The sequence below is a fragment of the Podarcis tiliguerta genome (assembly GCF_965153285.1).
Source record: "Podarcis tiliguerta genome assembly, chromosome: 5".
Lineage (NCBI taxonomy): Eukaryota > Metazoa > Chordata > Lepidosauria > Squamata > Lacertidae > Podarcis > Podarcis tiliguerta.
The window spans coordinates 5769760-5785292 of record NC_139538.1 but is presented as its reverse complement, the minus strand read 5'-3'; the positions used below and the strand labels follow the sequence as shown (position 1 = coordinate 5785292).

The 15533-nt window shown below is 44.7% G+C and overlaps 1 protein-coding gene across 2 annotated transcripts in view; it reads right to left on the bottom strand.

Annotated features, from left to right (window-relative positions):
* LOC310678360 (cytochrome P450 2J2-like) overlaps positions 1–8253 on the bottom strand; it is a 51040-nt gene extending 42787 nt beyond the window's left edge. For both annotated transcript variants that reach the window (XM_083442254.1, XM_083442253.1), the window contains exons 1-5: positions 7934–8253; positions 5114–5276; positions 3837–3986; positions 2932–3092; positions 1990–2166 (exon numbers count right to left, since the gene is read on the bottom strand). In XM_083442254.1, the coding sequence (XP_083298380.1) occupies positions 1990–2166; positions 2932–3092; positions 3837–3986; positions 5114–5276; positions 7934–8164 (882 nt within the window). In that variant the 5' untranslated portion in view covers positions 8165–8253. The remainder of the gene's footprint in view (positions 1–1989; positions 2167–2931; positions 3093–3836; positions 3987–5113; positions 5277–7933) is intronic.
* Between the last annotated feature and the right edge of the window lie 7280 nt (positions 8254–15533).

The following is a 15533-nucleotide window of genomic DNA, read 5'->3' as shown; positions in this document are numbered from 1 at the left end:
AGTAGAGGAATTACCACCTGAGTAATCTGATTCCTGCCACTATCGGAACACCATGCTATTTCTCTTCTTGATACTAGCCCTTAATGTGAGGGTGTTTCCAGGTGACCTGCTCCTTGAGCATTCATCCTGATTTGTTTGTGAGGAGGTTAGATGCTGTTGCATCCAAGGAATTGTTACCCCACACTTCCAAATGCAATTCCCTGTCACTTTCTGTATCTTGGGGGGGGGGGAGTAGATCATTGTTCAAAACCTCCAACAATCCTCTATAATCGTGCACCCTAAATTTGCTTATTTGCGATTGAATCCCATCCAAAAAAACAACAATGACAGTCTGGAAGGAAAACCTCATTCTTATTGTGAGAATCTAGTCCAGCCCCCTGCAATGCAGGAATCTCAACGAGATCATGCATGGCAGGTGGCCTTCCAGCCTCTGCACATAGGTAAGCTATGGAACTCCCTCCCATGAGAGAGAGCAATTGCCATCAACCTAGATGGCTTTAGTAGTGTTTTACCTTTGTGCAATCCTACTGGGAAATGATATATAATGAATTGAAGAAAATGTTAAAAATAACTTTTTTAAAAAAAACAAAAAAACCGGAAGCCTTTTTGTTAGGTATTTTAGGTCAAGACATACCAAATAAAATGAGGACTTCATTTATGTGTGCCACTACAGCAGCAAGAATGTTGATTGCACAAAATTGGAAGACTGGAAAAATACCAACTAAAGAACAATGGCAAGAGAAGTTGATGAACTATGCAGAACTGGCAAAAATGGCAGAAAGGCTAAGAGAAAAAGACTTTGAAAAAGATTGGGAACCACTCATATTATATTTGCAGAAACAAAGAAGGTCAATAGATTTGATGGCAGGATTTAAATAAACATTCACATTATTAGCATTAGAAAATGTTTTGGAAAATAGTGAAAGATGATGGTGTATTTACTGTTATTTTTATGTCTTTACGCTTGAAGTTATGTTATTAATAACTTTTTCTGTTACGAGATATCAAAATGGGTGAAAATAGAAACAAACCAGAAGCGGAAGTTGGGGGAAGCCTTGGAGGGGAGGGAGGGAGGAATATATTGTAAATGTTAAGAATTTGAGGTGTATGTAATGAATAAAAAAAGAAAAATGAATAAAAAAACAACAACAAAAAACAACCTAGATGGCTTTTAAAGAGCGCTATGAACAGCTGCTAGCCAGGATGTCTATGCTGTGCCTCCATGGTCGGAGGCAGCAATGCTTCTGAATCACAGTTGCTGGAAACCGCAGGAGGGGAGAGTTTCTCTTGTGCTTGAATCCTGCTTGCTAGTTTCCACAGGCATCCTGTTGGCCGCTGTGAAAGCAGGATGTTGGACTAGATACAGCAGTCATTGGCCTGATCCATCCATTCTTAAGGAAATCAGCCCTGAGTGCTCACTGGAAGGACAGATTGTGAAGCTGAGGCTCCAATATTTTGGCCACCTCATGAGAAGAGAAGACTCACTGGAAAAGTCCCTGATGCTGGGAAAGATGGAGGGCACAAGGAGAAGAGGACAGAGGACGAGATGGTTAGACAGTGTTCTCGCAGCTACAAACATGAATCTGACCAAACTGCGGGAGGCAGTGGAAGACAGGAGTGCCTGGCGTGCTCTGGTCCATGGGGTCACGAAGAGTCGGACACGACTGAACGACTAAACAACAACAACAACAAGCAGCTCTTATTATGTTCCTATACCAGACTTCCTCAACCTCGGCCCTCCAGATGTTTTGGGCCTGTAACTCCCATGATAATAAAATAATAATAATAAAAATTATTTATATCCCGCTCTCCCCAGCCGAAGCCGGGCTCAGAGCGGCTAACAACAGTAAAAGTAACACAGTTTACATAAAATGACTAATAAGGGCAGGGGGGATTCCCAGCGGTCCCGCAGATGTTGTTGTTCAATCGTAACAGAGAATGCAACGATTCCTTGAAGAAGAAGCATTCGCCCACAAAGCAGTTCCTTACCCTCTCCATATGAGATAGATAGAAATCAATGAAGTCTATTGGCTCATGCACGGTCTGGTCTTCCTTGTGCCTCGCTATCTCGTTCTTCGCAAATGAAACAACCATCTCAATGGAGGACAATGCGGTTTGGTGAGGCCCCGGGAGAAATTTCATGACAAACGGGAGAATTTCGTAGAGCTACAAGGAAAGAAAAGGCAAATCCTATCAGCAACACAACCCACAAGTCAACTCCAACCTCATGCTTACGTCTGAAGGAGCGTCTCCACCCCCATCATTCTACCCGGACACTGAAGTCCAGCACCGAGGGCCTTCTGGCGGTTCCCTCACTGCGAGAAGCCAAGTTACAGGGATCCAGGCAGAGGGCCTTCTCGGTAGTGGCACCTTCCCTGTGGAACGGCCTCCCACCAGATGTCAAAGAGAACAACAACTACCAGACTTTTAGAAGACATCTGAAGGCAGCCCTGTTTAGGGAAGCTTTTAATGTTTGGTGTACTACAGTATTTTAATATTTTTTGGAAGCCGCCCAGAGTGGCTGGGGAAGCCCAGCTAGAGGGGCGGGGTATAAATTTATTATTATTATTATTATTATTATTATTATTATTATTATTATGCTTTCGCTTGTTCTTGAGGACTAGAAATTTCACCCTGAGTGTCTGAAAGGTGAGATGGAGGAGAAATTCAGTATTGTTAACATTTATAAAGTTACAGGGGTAACCCATGTGGTGTTGCCCAGATGATTTGGACTACAGCTCCCATCATTCCTGCTCATTGGCCATGCTGCCTGGGGCCGATGGGAGTGGTAGTCCACAGCATCTGGAGTTGACATTGCTGGCTATCCCAGTTTGAACTGATGTCTACTGTAGGCAACCACAGCTCACGGGCCTCCCATCTCATGCTCTCCTCCACCCGCCCACCACCAAGCCTAAGCTTCAACCTACTCACGCCATGAAAGAAGCTGCCTCCAAACTCTAAGCTAATCCGAATGGCTTCTATCAGCCTCAGGAATTCTTTATCTTCAACAGAAAATCGGTATCCAAAGGACATGGCACATATCACGTTGCAGACTGAATTGATGATGTGTAAGGATGGGTCAAATGGCTGCCCTGCAGATGAAATCATAATGAGATCCAATGCTCATATATATATATATATATATACACACACACACACATACATACATACATACACACAAATACACTTATTATTCTTTTGCTATGCAAAAGGAGAAATTGTGATTAGTTAACAGCTTTTCAAAATCAGTCTTTCTTGCTCCTTTCTTGTGGCAAATCCACACCGTGATCAGCTCCCGCCCGGAAACCAATATTCCCATTGTGGAAGGACATGTGGATCCAGAATTGGCCTCCGCAGTCACTTACGGACTCATTGTTAAAACCGTGTTTATGGAAGACAATCTTACTCAGCGATGAGTGATCGCCAAAGAAGAAAGAAACCATTAAGAAAGTTCCTTAGTTTAAAAAACAGTTTAACACACTTTGCCTACTTAATAAAATCAGGGTGAGACAATTGCACAATTCACAGACAATGTAATGGTCTCAAACAACAAGCAAGTCCTGTCACCTCTGCAATCCATCATTTTCCATCAATTATTATTTATTTATTTTTTACACCAGCAGGATGCAAACTAGGCACTGACTCTGTGCACTGCGGCTGCTAAATTTTTGTATTCCCAAGCAATCCCTACCCAGTTTACAGGATGCCGGTGGGCTCTTCTCTCTCAGCTTCCAAAACTGAACCCACTCTTCTGCTGTGAGTCCCAGGAAGATTGTCTCAGGCAGAGGTGGATAACAAACCAGCCTGAGTTAGCCTCATTTTCTTCTATCACATACCCTTTGCACGTGCAAAGATCTCCACAAGCTCAATGGCCGCCTCTTCTATTTGGTGCTCCATGCCTTTCTTCCCCAGCCCCAGCTTCCGCATAGTAACCACGCTGAACCGTCTCTGCTGCTTCCAGGTGTGACCGTTTGAAAGTACAATACCTAAAACCATCACAGACCAGTGAGAAATTATTGCTTGCAAAATTCATATAAAAGCTATTACATCAGCAGCCTAGAAAACACCAGTGCAGCCCATGCCTAGGCATTAAAGAACCTAAGAACAGGAAGACTGGTGCAGAATCATTTTTTGCCTTGTATAGTGTTATATCTCTGATGTGGGACACGAGTAACTTTCAGAAAATGCATGTGAGAAACAAGACCTTCATCATCACTCCCTCTATTACCAAACTCAAGCGCTGAGTGCCAACAGGATTGGAGCCAAAATGAGGCCAACAGCAGGGAGGTATCAGCATGCCCAGTGGGGTCCTAAGCTTGGCAGAATACCTGGGGCCATCAAGAATCAGAGAAAATTAGCGCATGCGAAAACTACTGTTAAAAGAATTCTTTACATTAGTTTTACTGGTTAGTACTTCTAGCTTCTTTTTTTACACTGCAGTACCAGTTCCATTATGGAACTGTGGCTCTTTAATCGATATGCACAGACTGGAAGTGAGTCACTGTCCCAAAACTTTGCAGGTACAAACAACACTGAAAGAAGAGAAGAAGAAGAGTTTGGATTTGGTATCCTGCTTATCACTACCCCAAGGAGTCTCAGTGCGGCTGACATTCTCCTTTCCCTTCCTCCCCCACAACAAACACTCTGTGAGGTGAGTGGGGCTGAGAGACTTCAAAGAAATGTGACTGGCCCAAGGTCACCCAGCAGCTGCAGGTGGAGGAGCGGGGAAACGAACCCGGTTCACCAGATTACGAGTCTACCACTCTTAACCGCTACACCGGCGCAAACAATCATGAATGCACAGGTCCATGCTGCTCCCTTTCCCATCATTGTATGTCCTGTTACTTCCTGCTGAAATCCTGTAATTTCCATTATGCAAATGTTCCGGGTGCAGGGTGGTCCAGCTTTGGTTGGATAATGCAGTAACACTGGGAAAGCAGAACAACTAATAAAGCGGTGTGGATTGTCCAGTATAAATCCACCACTATTCTTGCATCAATGACATGTTGCAGAAGACGCCCATGGGGAAATGGTACGTCCCATATGGAAGGGTCCTTGTTTCCTTCACTGGAGAAAAGGCTAGTAAATCCTCCTACTCAAACCAAGAACTTACCCCTATTTTTCCCTGCACTTTTCACGAACGGAGTTTCTGGGCGGTCAGCAAAATCATCCGAATGGTTGATTAGGCCTTCCTTGACTGCTTTGTAGCCGGACAGTATGACTGCAGGTATAGGCCCAATCCATATGGTGCAAATGTTCCCATATTGCTTTGCCACCTGCCATTCAGATAAAAAAGGAGAGAAGAGATTAGTTATATTCAGGTTATTTTGGAAGCTTCAAGTACTGGCTCGTAGGGGCATTTAGATTTGAATCATCCCTCAGGAAATGTTGGAGCCGTAAGGTGTGTGAGAGAGATGAATGCTGCAGCCCAGGGAAGTCTTAGAACTTATAATGTAATGCCACCCAGCTGGATGTTACCGGGAATGGACAGAACATGATCTACTATGCCGGCTGCAGGTTGTGTTTCTTCTGAATCTTTTGTGGTTTCAGTTTTGCAGTGTAAACCATCTGGGCCAGGGGTCTGCAACCCGCGGCTCCGGAGCCGCATGTGGCTCTTTTACACCTTTGCCGTGGCTCCGGGACGGATACTAGCGAGGGGAGGAGGCGCATTGTGCACCCCGACACTCCCCACTGTGGCGGGCGCTGTACTGGCTGTGACGTTGCATGGGGGCGGGGCGTGCGTTAGTCACACACCGTCCCGATGTCACCTTCCCGCCCGCCCGCTACATTATAAGGGGCATGTATGCTGGTCACTGCATTGAAAGGGGGCATGTACTGTTTTGAAGGGGAGTGAAGAACACACACACACAAAAAGGTAACTTGTTAATTTAACGTTTATTTCTATGAGGAGGAGTAATTCTGAGAGGTCAAACAAAGAAATAATAAAAAGTGACAAAAAAGTTATTTTTATAATGATGAGTTTTGCGGCTCCCAGTTTTTTTTTCCTTCGGAAACGGGTCCAAGTGGCTCTTTTTGTTTTAAAGGTTGCAGACCCCTGGTCTGGGCTGAGCAAGTGTCACTCGCAATTCAGGGCTCGAGCCAGTCAGCCAGGACCACTATCAGGGTGCTTCATAACATTCCACCTCCTAACTGGTTGTCCACCTCCTCCCACCAGCAGGCTGTGTCCCAAGTGTTTTTTGTGCACTTCTGCAAACCCAAGGATTTTCTTGAGCCTGCAGAACCACTGTCCAGTTCATGGGTGGTGCCGTTTTTGGATATATAAGAAGCCATACTTGGTGTGTGTGTGTGCTGCAGTGTTAGATGAAGCTTTTGAAGTAATAATAATAATAATAATAATAATAATAATAATAATAATAATTTATTTATACCCCACCCATCTGGCTGAGTTTCCCCAGCCACTCTGGGCGGCTTCCAACCGAATATTAAAAACAATACAGCATCAGACATTAAAAACATCCCTAAACAGGACCGCCTTCAGTTGTCTTCTGAAAAGTAAAATAGTTGTTTATTGCCTTGACATCTGCTGGGAGTGCGTTCCACAGGGTGGGTGCCACTACCGAGAAGGCCCTCTGCTTGGTTCCCTGTAACCTCACTTCTCACAGTGAGGGAACCACCAGAAGGCCCTCGGATCTGGACCTCGATGTCCGGACTGGATGATGGGGGTGGAGACGCTCCTTCAGGGATACAGGGCTGTTTAGGGCTTTAAGGGTCAGCACCAACACTTTGAATTGTGCTTGGAACCGTACTGGGAGCCAATGAAGATCTTTCAGGACCAGTGTTATATGGTGTCTGCGGCCACTGCCAGTCACCAGTCTAACTGCAGTCTCACGTAAAGCACATTGTGGTTGTCACTCCTTGAGGACAGAACACTATAGATCTCTGCCTTAGAATCATAGAGTTGGAATAGACCACAAGGGCCATCGAGTCCAACCCCCTGCCAAGCAGGAAACTGCCTTGAGACAGTAGCTTTCTAAGAAGGTGACATATCAAATTAAGATGATAAAAGGTATTTCTGCAGTTAGCACATGGCCTTAAATAACTTTTTTGCACCGGCTCAGACAGGCTTCCCTTCAACCACAAGAATCTCACCTACTCCCAAAGAGTCAGGTCTCTCTCTCAAAGGCAAAAGGTTAGTATTTGTTCCACTGAGGTCTCTTTATTTGTTTCCACATCCATCGATGGGTAGAATATCACAAACTTTTATATGAGATAATGAATATGGCCATTCACCCAGTTATTTCACAATCGGTTAATTTTTATAGAAAAAGAAAGATAATTTTCGTTGGCAATGTGACCAAGCAGAAGAGAATTCTTCACTAATTGGCTGGAATTACTGGAAAAAAACCCCTGAAAAACTAATTGGATTGAGAACTGCGTAACTAAATGTCTGATAGGATACACACTAACCTTTAATACGATCAGTAGTTTTGTTGGAGAGAATACCAAAAATATATTGTTTCAAGGATTTCTGCACATAAATTCTTAAAAGACCCATAGATCAAGCATTCCCAGATATGGTCCATGGCCACCAAGAGTCCACAAGCTGCATTAATATGCTCCACAGCATGTCTGTGGATTTGAATATTCATTTTGATTTCTTATTGTATTTGCATTCCTTCTTTTATTTCTTACACTGTGCATTTTTTTGCATTACAATTTTAATCTTATGGAATTAAAATTGTAATACATTAAAATTCAATATGTAAGAAATAAAAGAAGCAACAACAATTTAAACAATGCAGCACCTAACACAGCACATTGCAATTGCCACAGCAGGCAGAAAAATCTGCCAAGACGCTCGAGCCCTAGATTTCACAGGTGAATAATTATCTACAGTTCTCAAATAAAATAATTTGCAATGCCTTTTCGTTCTTCCTGTTTTTCAGCTGACAAAGTATTTTGAAAGAAGTACCTTCATGAAAGTATCCAGGGAGAGCACGACCCCAAACCGCCACAGGCCTCCGACGATGGGAAGTCGAAGGGGCCCAGGAGGGTAGCGCTTGCGGGACCAGGGCAGTTTCATCAAGCGCAGAATCATACGCGGAACCAGAGTAATCAGAGATTCCAATGCTCGCAACATGGTCCAGTCTTCCTTTATTCCAGGCAGAGCCGAGTGAGAGGAATCCCCTTTTTCTGAGGGCATTTTGCGTTCATCAGAGACATCGCCACCTCTCTCATTTTCCTGGCCGGCACCTATTTATGTACTCCACTTTTGAAAGACAAACTGGACTCATCTGACTCTCTAACTAACTAGCATTTATTATAATTATCTATTTATAGCACACCTTCATGACTGTATCTGTTATCAAGATGGGTAATTGTTTTATCCCCATTATATTATAGTCTAGGTTTCCATTGCAGTGAATCAAAATGTTTCTGTCCTGTGACAGCCTTTGGGTCTTGGTTTTGTTTTCCAGTCATTCTTGCTAGCCTCCTTTCCTCTACTGTTCTGTTACGGATTCTGTTACGGCAATAGTTATTTTTATAGTATTTGTTCATTTTATACGAATTTTGTTTTTGCTTCTCTTCTTGTAAACCGAAAACTGGGATATCAGGGTTGTATTTAACTAACCCTTAAGTAGGGTGAGCTGCTTGTCCCATATTAAACCTAGGTCTTGCATTTTTTGTTACTATTATTATTGTTTCTCCTGTCTACTTCCCTGTTTCCAATAGCTCTATGGCTCAGGCAAGTTTATCCCAGCATAAACATGCTGTCACAAAGATGAGCAAATTATCCATTTCATTTTCCCATTCTTCAGTTCAGTCCCTCAAATTTCTGCCTCTGTTCTTTCTTGAAAAAAATTAAATCCTAATAACAATAATAATAATAATAACAACATAATAATAAATTATTATTTAACTATGGCAAGTTCTGGGAGTGCCTGATCACCTCATCTGTCTCCTGAGAAATCTCTATGTGGGATAGGAAGCTACAGTTAGAACTGGATATGGAACAACTGATTGGTTCAAAATTGGGAAAGGAGTACGGCAAGGCTGTATATTGTCTCCCTGCTTATTTAACTTATATCCAGAATTCATCATGCGAAAGGCTGGGCTGGATGAATCCCTAGCCGGAATTAAGATTGCTGGAAGAAATATCAACAACCTCAGATATGCAGATGACACAACCTTAATGGCAGAAAGTGAGGAGGAATTAAAGAACCTTTTAATGAGGGTGAAAGAGGAGAGCGCAAAATATGGTCTGAAGCTCAACATCAAAAAAACGAAGATCATGGCCACTGGTCCCATCACCTCCTGGCAAATAGAAGGGGAAGAAATGGAGGCAGTGAGAGATTTTACTTTCTTGGGCTCCATGATCACTGCAGATGGTGACAGCAGTCATGAAATTAAAAGACGCCTGCTCCTTGGGAGAAAGGCGATGGCAAACCTAGACAGCATCTTAAAAAGCAGAGACATCACCTTGCCAACAAAGGTCCGTATCGTTAAAGCCATGGTTTTCCCAGTAGTGATGTATGGAAGTGAGAGCTGGACCATAAAGAAGGCTGATCGCCGAAGAATTGACGCTTTTGAATTATGGTGCTGGAGGAGACTCTTGAGAGTCCCATGGACTGCAAGAAGATCAAACCTCTCCATTCTTAAGGAATTCAGCCCTGAGTGCTCACTGGAAGGACAGATCCTGAAGCTGAGGCTCCAATACTTTGGCCACCTCATGAGAAGAGAAGACTCCCTGGAAAAGACCCTGATGTTGGGAAAGATTGAGGGCACAAGTAGAAGGGGACGACAGAGGACGAGATGGCTGGACAGTGTTTTCAAAGCTACAAACATGAGTCTGACCAAACTGCGGGAGACAGTGGAAGACAGAAGTGCCTGGCGTGCCCTGGTCCATGGGGTCACGAAGAGTCGGACACGACTAAACGACTAAACAACAACAACAATTTATTATTTATACCCCATCCATTCACCAGCACTTTCCTGCAATTTTCTCCCAATATACCACATCTTTGTCATTTTTGCCTAATATGCATATTTTTTGCATGCAGTTTTGCCCACACTGTATGTTACTTTGACTAATATATGCATGCTTCACCCTAGCATATACATCTTTCTGAAACATCCTCATCCCTCATCGCAACATATATATTGTTTAACATGTATCCAGTTTTGCCATTTGATTAACCAAGGAAAGGGACCCTATGAATTTCCTGTTTTGGAAGTGCCTTGGGTCACATGCAGCATTTGCTAATTTTGGAATTGCTGGTATATATCCAAACACTGAGTTACGACTCAAGTATTTGCCTGAGTTTTCTTCCAACTCTGAGCCACCTACAGTTTTGCTGCAAGTAACAGACTAACGATATTATCTTTATAGCTAAACTGTCCTACCTGTTTCCATCCACTGTTGAGCAATACGAAACAGGGGTTCAGCAGCATGTCATGATCCTTTAAGTGCTGTGTTGTTATTTCATTTTGCAGGCTACCTTCCTATTTCCAAAACTTTTTAATGGCGCCATAAGAGCCCTGCTGGCAGGACCACACCTAGGGGTTGGCCAGGTGGGCAGTTGGGCGCTCACTCCAACTTGCTTGTCTCATGCACAACTAAACATGGTAGGTACTTAGGAAGTTGAGGCCACCCTCCCCTTCATAGCTGGCTGATTGATGCTCCAGGATAGCCAATAGTGGAGCAGCAGCCTAATGAGTGTGTTTTGTTTTGTTTTGTTTTGCTTTGCTTTGCTTTGCTTTGCTTTGCTTTGCTTTGCTTTGCTTTGCTTTGCTTTGCTTTGCTTTGCTTTGTTTTGTTTTGTTTGTAAGATGAAACACGTGGCCAGGCATTTGGGGAAAGGGGTTTTCTTTGTTTTGGTCCACTGCCTTCTACTTTTTTACTTACTTACTTACTTAATTAATTAATATACAGTGGTACCTCGTGTTTCATACGCTTCAGGTTACAGACTCCGCTAACCCAGAAATAGTGCTTCAGGTTAAGAACGTTGCTTCAGGATGAGAACAGAAATTGTGTTCCGGCGGCACAGTGGCAGCAGGAGGCCCCATTAGCTAAAGTGGTGCTTCAGGTTAAGAACAGTTTCAGGTTAAGAACCGACCTCCGGAACGAATTAAGTACTTAACCCGAGGTACAACTGTACCACCCTATACCCGGAGGTCTAAGAGCGGTTCATAGAACAAAATCAAAGTATAAAACCACAAAACCAATAACCCTGCCCCCCAAAAATAAAACCACATTTTAAAAGGACATAGGATGTCAATCAAATCAATCAAAGGCCTGGTTAAAAAGGAATGTTTTTGCTTGGCGCCTAAAGGTGTATAATGAATAATAATAATAATAATAATAATAATAATAAATTTTATTTATATTCCGCCCTCCCCAGCCGAAGCCGGGCTCAGGGCGGCTAGCAACAATAAAACAGTACAAAAGTACAGCACAAACAACACTCTAAAATCATTCATTATAAAATTAATTCAAATCAAGCCACTGGCAACCATTGGGCCAGAGCTCCGCGAAGATTGCCGAGGGAGGGAGTCAGGCTGTGCCCTGGCCAAAGGCCTGGTGGAGCAGCTCTGTCTTGCAGGCCCTGAGGAAAGATGTCAAGTTCCACACCAGGGGAATTTTTATTATTAACATTTTGTCCCAGAAGCAGCAGCTCTGGTGCCTGTGAATACGAGGTGTCCTCTATTAATCCTCTATTAATAGTTTTTGGAAAGATGCTCCCCCCCCCCTTGTCACACACAGAACTAAATGCATTTTTTATGATGGCACATGCCACCTACAATTGTTAGAATTGGCTGTGGGTTTTTTAAAAAAGAAATCAGTATTTTTATCCCCAGCACTTCTTATATCCCTCTATTGCAGACCAGCCTTGTTACCCCTTATATCACAAATGCAGGGGGAGGAAGCAGAGACTGGCAGAATCGCTAGGACTTCGTGACTTTCTTCTAAGCAAAGGCTGAAACTGCAAATGGTGACCTGCTCAGGGAAGCCATTCTAGTCTGTTTAAAGAGGCAGGACTGGACTGGCCCAAGACTCCGGGGATTATATCTCTAGGAGAGGACTAGGGGGTCTCCAAACAAACTTGGATTCTTTGGGGGACTCTTTGGTATAAGAGTGCTTTAAATGATGCTTTAATTAAGATTCCTGCGTTGCAGGGGGTTGGACTAGATGACCCCCGGGGTCCCTTCCAACTCTACAATTCTGTGATTCTATGAATGCTATAGATGGCTTTTTTAAATAAAGCCTCAAATCTGTGACAAGAAAAGACGTAACCCTAGTTGTTGGATGAACTTGTCTGACTATGATGCATGTGTGTGTGTGTGTGTGTGTGTGTGAATAAATTATCATTAACAGCTATATGGAAAGGGATGTTGGAGGCAAAGCTCTGTTAATTTGTTGCTATCTCCAGCTCTTTCTTTCTTTGGCCCGGTTTATACATTTACCATTCTTCTGATAGGCAGAAATTCAGCAGGTGGGGAGGATGTGAGTCATTGCAATTAATGTGCATTGCTAGCTTAGTTCCATAAATTTCATTGGGTCTACTCAATCAGTATGACCAGCATTGGAATTGCTTTGGATTGCTTTGAAGTCATTTCATTCTGCACCAGTGAAAGTAATTTTTAGCCCTCCCCCCCCCCCATTTCACCATCACGCCTGGACTTCTCCCATATTTTGCCCGACCAAAGGTGGCAACCCTACTTGCATCAGATTTCTGGACAGGTTTTTTTAGCCTACTAAGAGGCTTCAAATGTCGAATGGAAGTGTGGGCTTATGTGGAAGTGTGTTTCAAAATGCACCAACACTCTCTAGCAAAGCAAGGTCAAATGCTAAGCTCATATGTAGAAAAATACACTTTTAAATCTATATGCAAAGATGTGTCATGCGACATCCACATTTTTCCATTTAAGAATAAATTGCTTGGCAGTGTATAGGTTCCTATTACATCCAGGTAGTCTCTGTAAACAATTGTTGCAAGCCTAGTCATTTGCAGATTAAGCCAGCAGTCCTTTCTGAAGCTAGCAATTAGCATATAACTAGGTCCCTGGGTAGTGACAGAGCAGATTCTGAGGCCCCTTGAGTCAGACGTCATTTTCTTAGAGTCATCATTAACATCATAAAACAACTTGGGTGTTCTGCTGAATAACAATTAGGTACAATTAGCATTGAATCCAGAGACACTGGCACAACATATAGGAATGACATACTTCCTTTTCAAACATCGTAATCAATGTGCAAGATCTTCTGCAGGAGGTGCTCTACTTTTCCAGGCCCATTGCGCAAGGGCTGCGTAAGAAAATCATTTGAGCTGTACGTCTTGCTGATGCATTCTGTACCAGCTGGAGTTTCTGCCCCAAGGCCAAGGGCAGCCCCACAGAAAGCACATTGCAGTAATCTAGTCTCAAGTTTACAAAAAGGACTACAAAGTGGCCACGTTATCCCAATCCAATTAATGAAGGTTCAAACATATTGTTTCACGATGCCTTCCTTTCCAAGCCACCCCCAAACACTGCGGCCACCACCTCCTCCCCCTCAGGGCTGGAAGGGGGGTCACTTTAGGTGTGTCTTGGGCGCTTGAGGGCACCGGCTGACTCTGAATGAGGCTCGGGTGTCTTCATGAGAGTGCACTGAGGGTCAGGGAGACAAAGGCCCCTGCTCCTGAAAAAACAGAAAGGATGCCCCACGTAGGATGGAATAATAACAATATTAATAATTTTATTATTTCTATCCTGCCCATCTGGCTGGGTTGCAATGGGACAGGTGTGCCTCTTCAGAGTTTGTGGTCCAGGGGGATGGGTGCTTGAGCTCTAGGCTCCTGCTTTAAGCCACTGGGTGCTTGTGATGCCGTTGAATGCAATGAGTTGTGGCCGTTGCCTGAAGATTTGTTCTGCAGGGGGAGAGTGAGGGACTTTCCCTGCGCTCTTGCTTAAAGGCTGGGTTGGGAAGCTGGTACAGTGTCTACGGCCATACTACCCTGAACACGCCCGATCTCGTCTGAGGCTTTTGCCTCCTTTTGCCGGTCAGCGGCCCGGCTTTCAACTCTGGCCCTCCACTTGCCGCCCATTTCATGCCAGGCGCTGCTGCCTGCTCTTTCGATCTTTCCTTTCATTTGCTTTCCTTCTGACCTGCCCCTTTCAAACCTGCTTGCACGTGGAAAGCATCCCGGGCCCAAAATGAGCCACTGCGCCGAGAATTGCTAGGCCAAAGGCTGACCGCCGACAAATGTGCTTTCACCGCTGGAGAGCGCCAGCTGCTGGACATCAGGTGCTCCCCAGGAGAGCTGCAAGTGGAATGCATCTGCAGGCTGCTCCGTTGAATTGCATTGAAAGACAGCCACGAAGGGACAGGAACTACGCAAGGCGAAAGCTGCGTGGGGAGAGCATCCAGGGCCTCGGGGGAGGCGCTTTCCCTGCGCTCTTGCTTAAAGGCTGGGTTGGGAGGCTGGTATAGCGTCTACGGCCATACTACCCTGAACACGCCTGATCTCGTCTGATCTCGGAAGCTAAGCAGGGTCAGGCCTGGTTAGTACTTGGATGGGAGACCGCCTGGGAATACCGGGTGCTGTAGGCTTTTGCCTCCTTTTGCCGCTTTCAGCTCTGCTCCTCCACTTGCCGCCCATTTCATGCCAGGCGTTGCTGTCTGCTCTTTCGATCTTTCTTCTAATTTGCTTTTTAAAGGTTAGAAAGGAAAGGCACGATTCCACATGCAGATTTCACGTTGCATAGTTCCTGTCCATTTGTGGCTGTCTCTGAATACAATTGAACTGACCGTCCTGCAGACGCTTTCCGCTTGCAGCTCTCCTGTGCTGCACTTCACCTCCAGCAGTTGCTTCCTCTTGATAGATTTCAGCCGAGCTGTGACTTTAAAAGCTTGCAAGCCGCCCTGAGCAGAGCAGGGGGCGGGGGCAGGGCCTTGCAAAGGAAAAGCAGGTTTGAAAGGTGCAGATCAGAAGGAAAGCAAATTAAAAGGAAGATCGAAAGAGCAGGCAGCAGCGCCTGGCGTGAAATGGGCGGCAAGGGGAGGGGCAAAAGGAGGCAAAAGCCTACAGCACCCGGTATTCCCAGGCGGTCTCCCATCCAAGTACTAACCAGGCCTGACCCTGCTTAGCTTCCGAGATCAGACGAGATCGGGCGTGTTCAGGGTAGTATGGCCGTAGACGCTGTACAAGCCTCCCAACCCAGCCTTTAAGCAAGAGCGCAGAGAAAATGCCTCCCCCTCCTCCTGCAGAACAAATCTTCAGGCAACAGCCACAACTCATTGCATTCAACCGCAGTTAGCCCTTCTCTCTCTTTCATCACAAGCACACACTTGCACCTGCCTGCCCCTTGTGACATTCTCCCCAATGCAACCAACCTGCACCAGACTCACTGGCTCACCAGTGGCCACACCCCACGCCCCTCAACCTATCTCACATGCTTCTCTCACCACGCCAAAGATGATCAAGGCGGCGCAGGGCCACCACTCCAACATCAGCCCCGGTCTAATTTATAATGTAAAAATCTGAGGACAAATTGGAATGGATGGGTGAATGAAAAGACAATGAGCATGTACC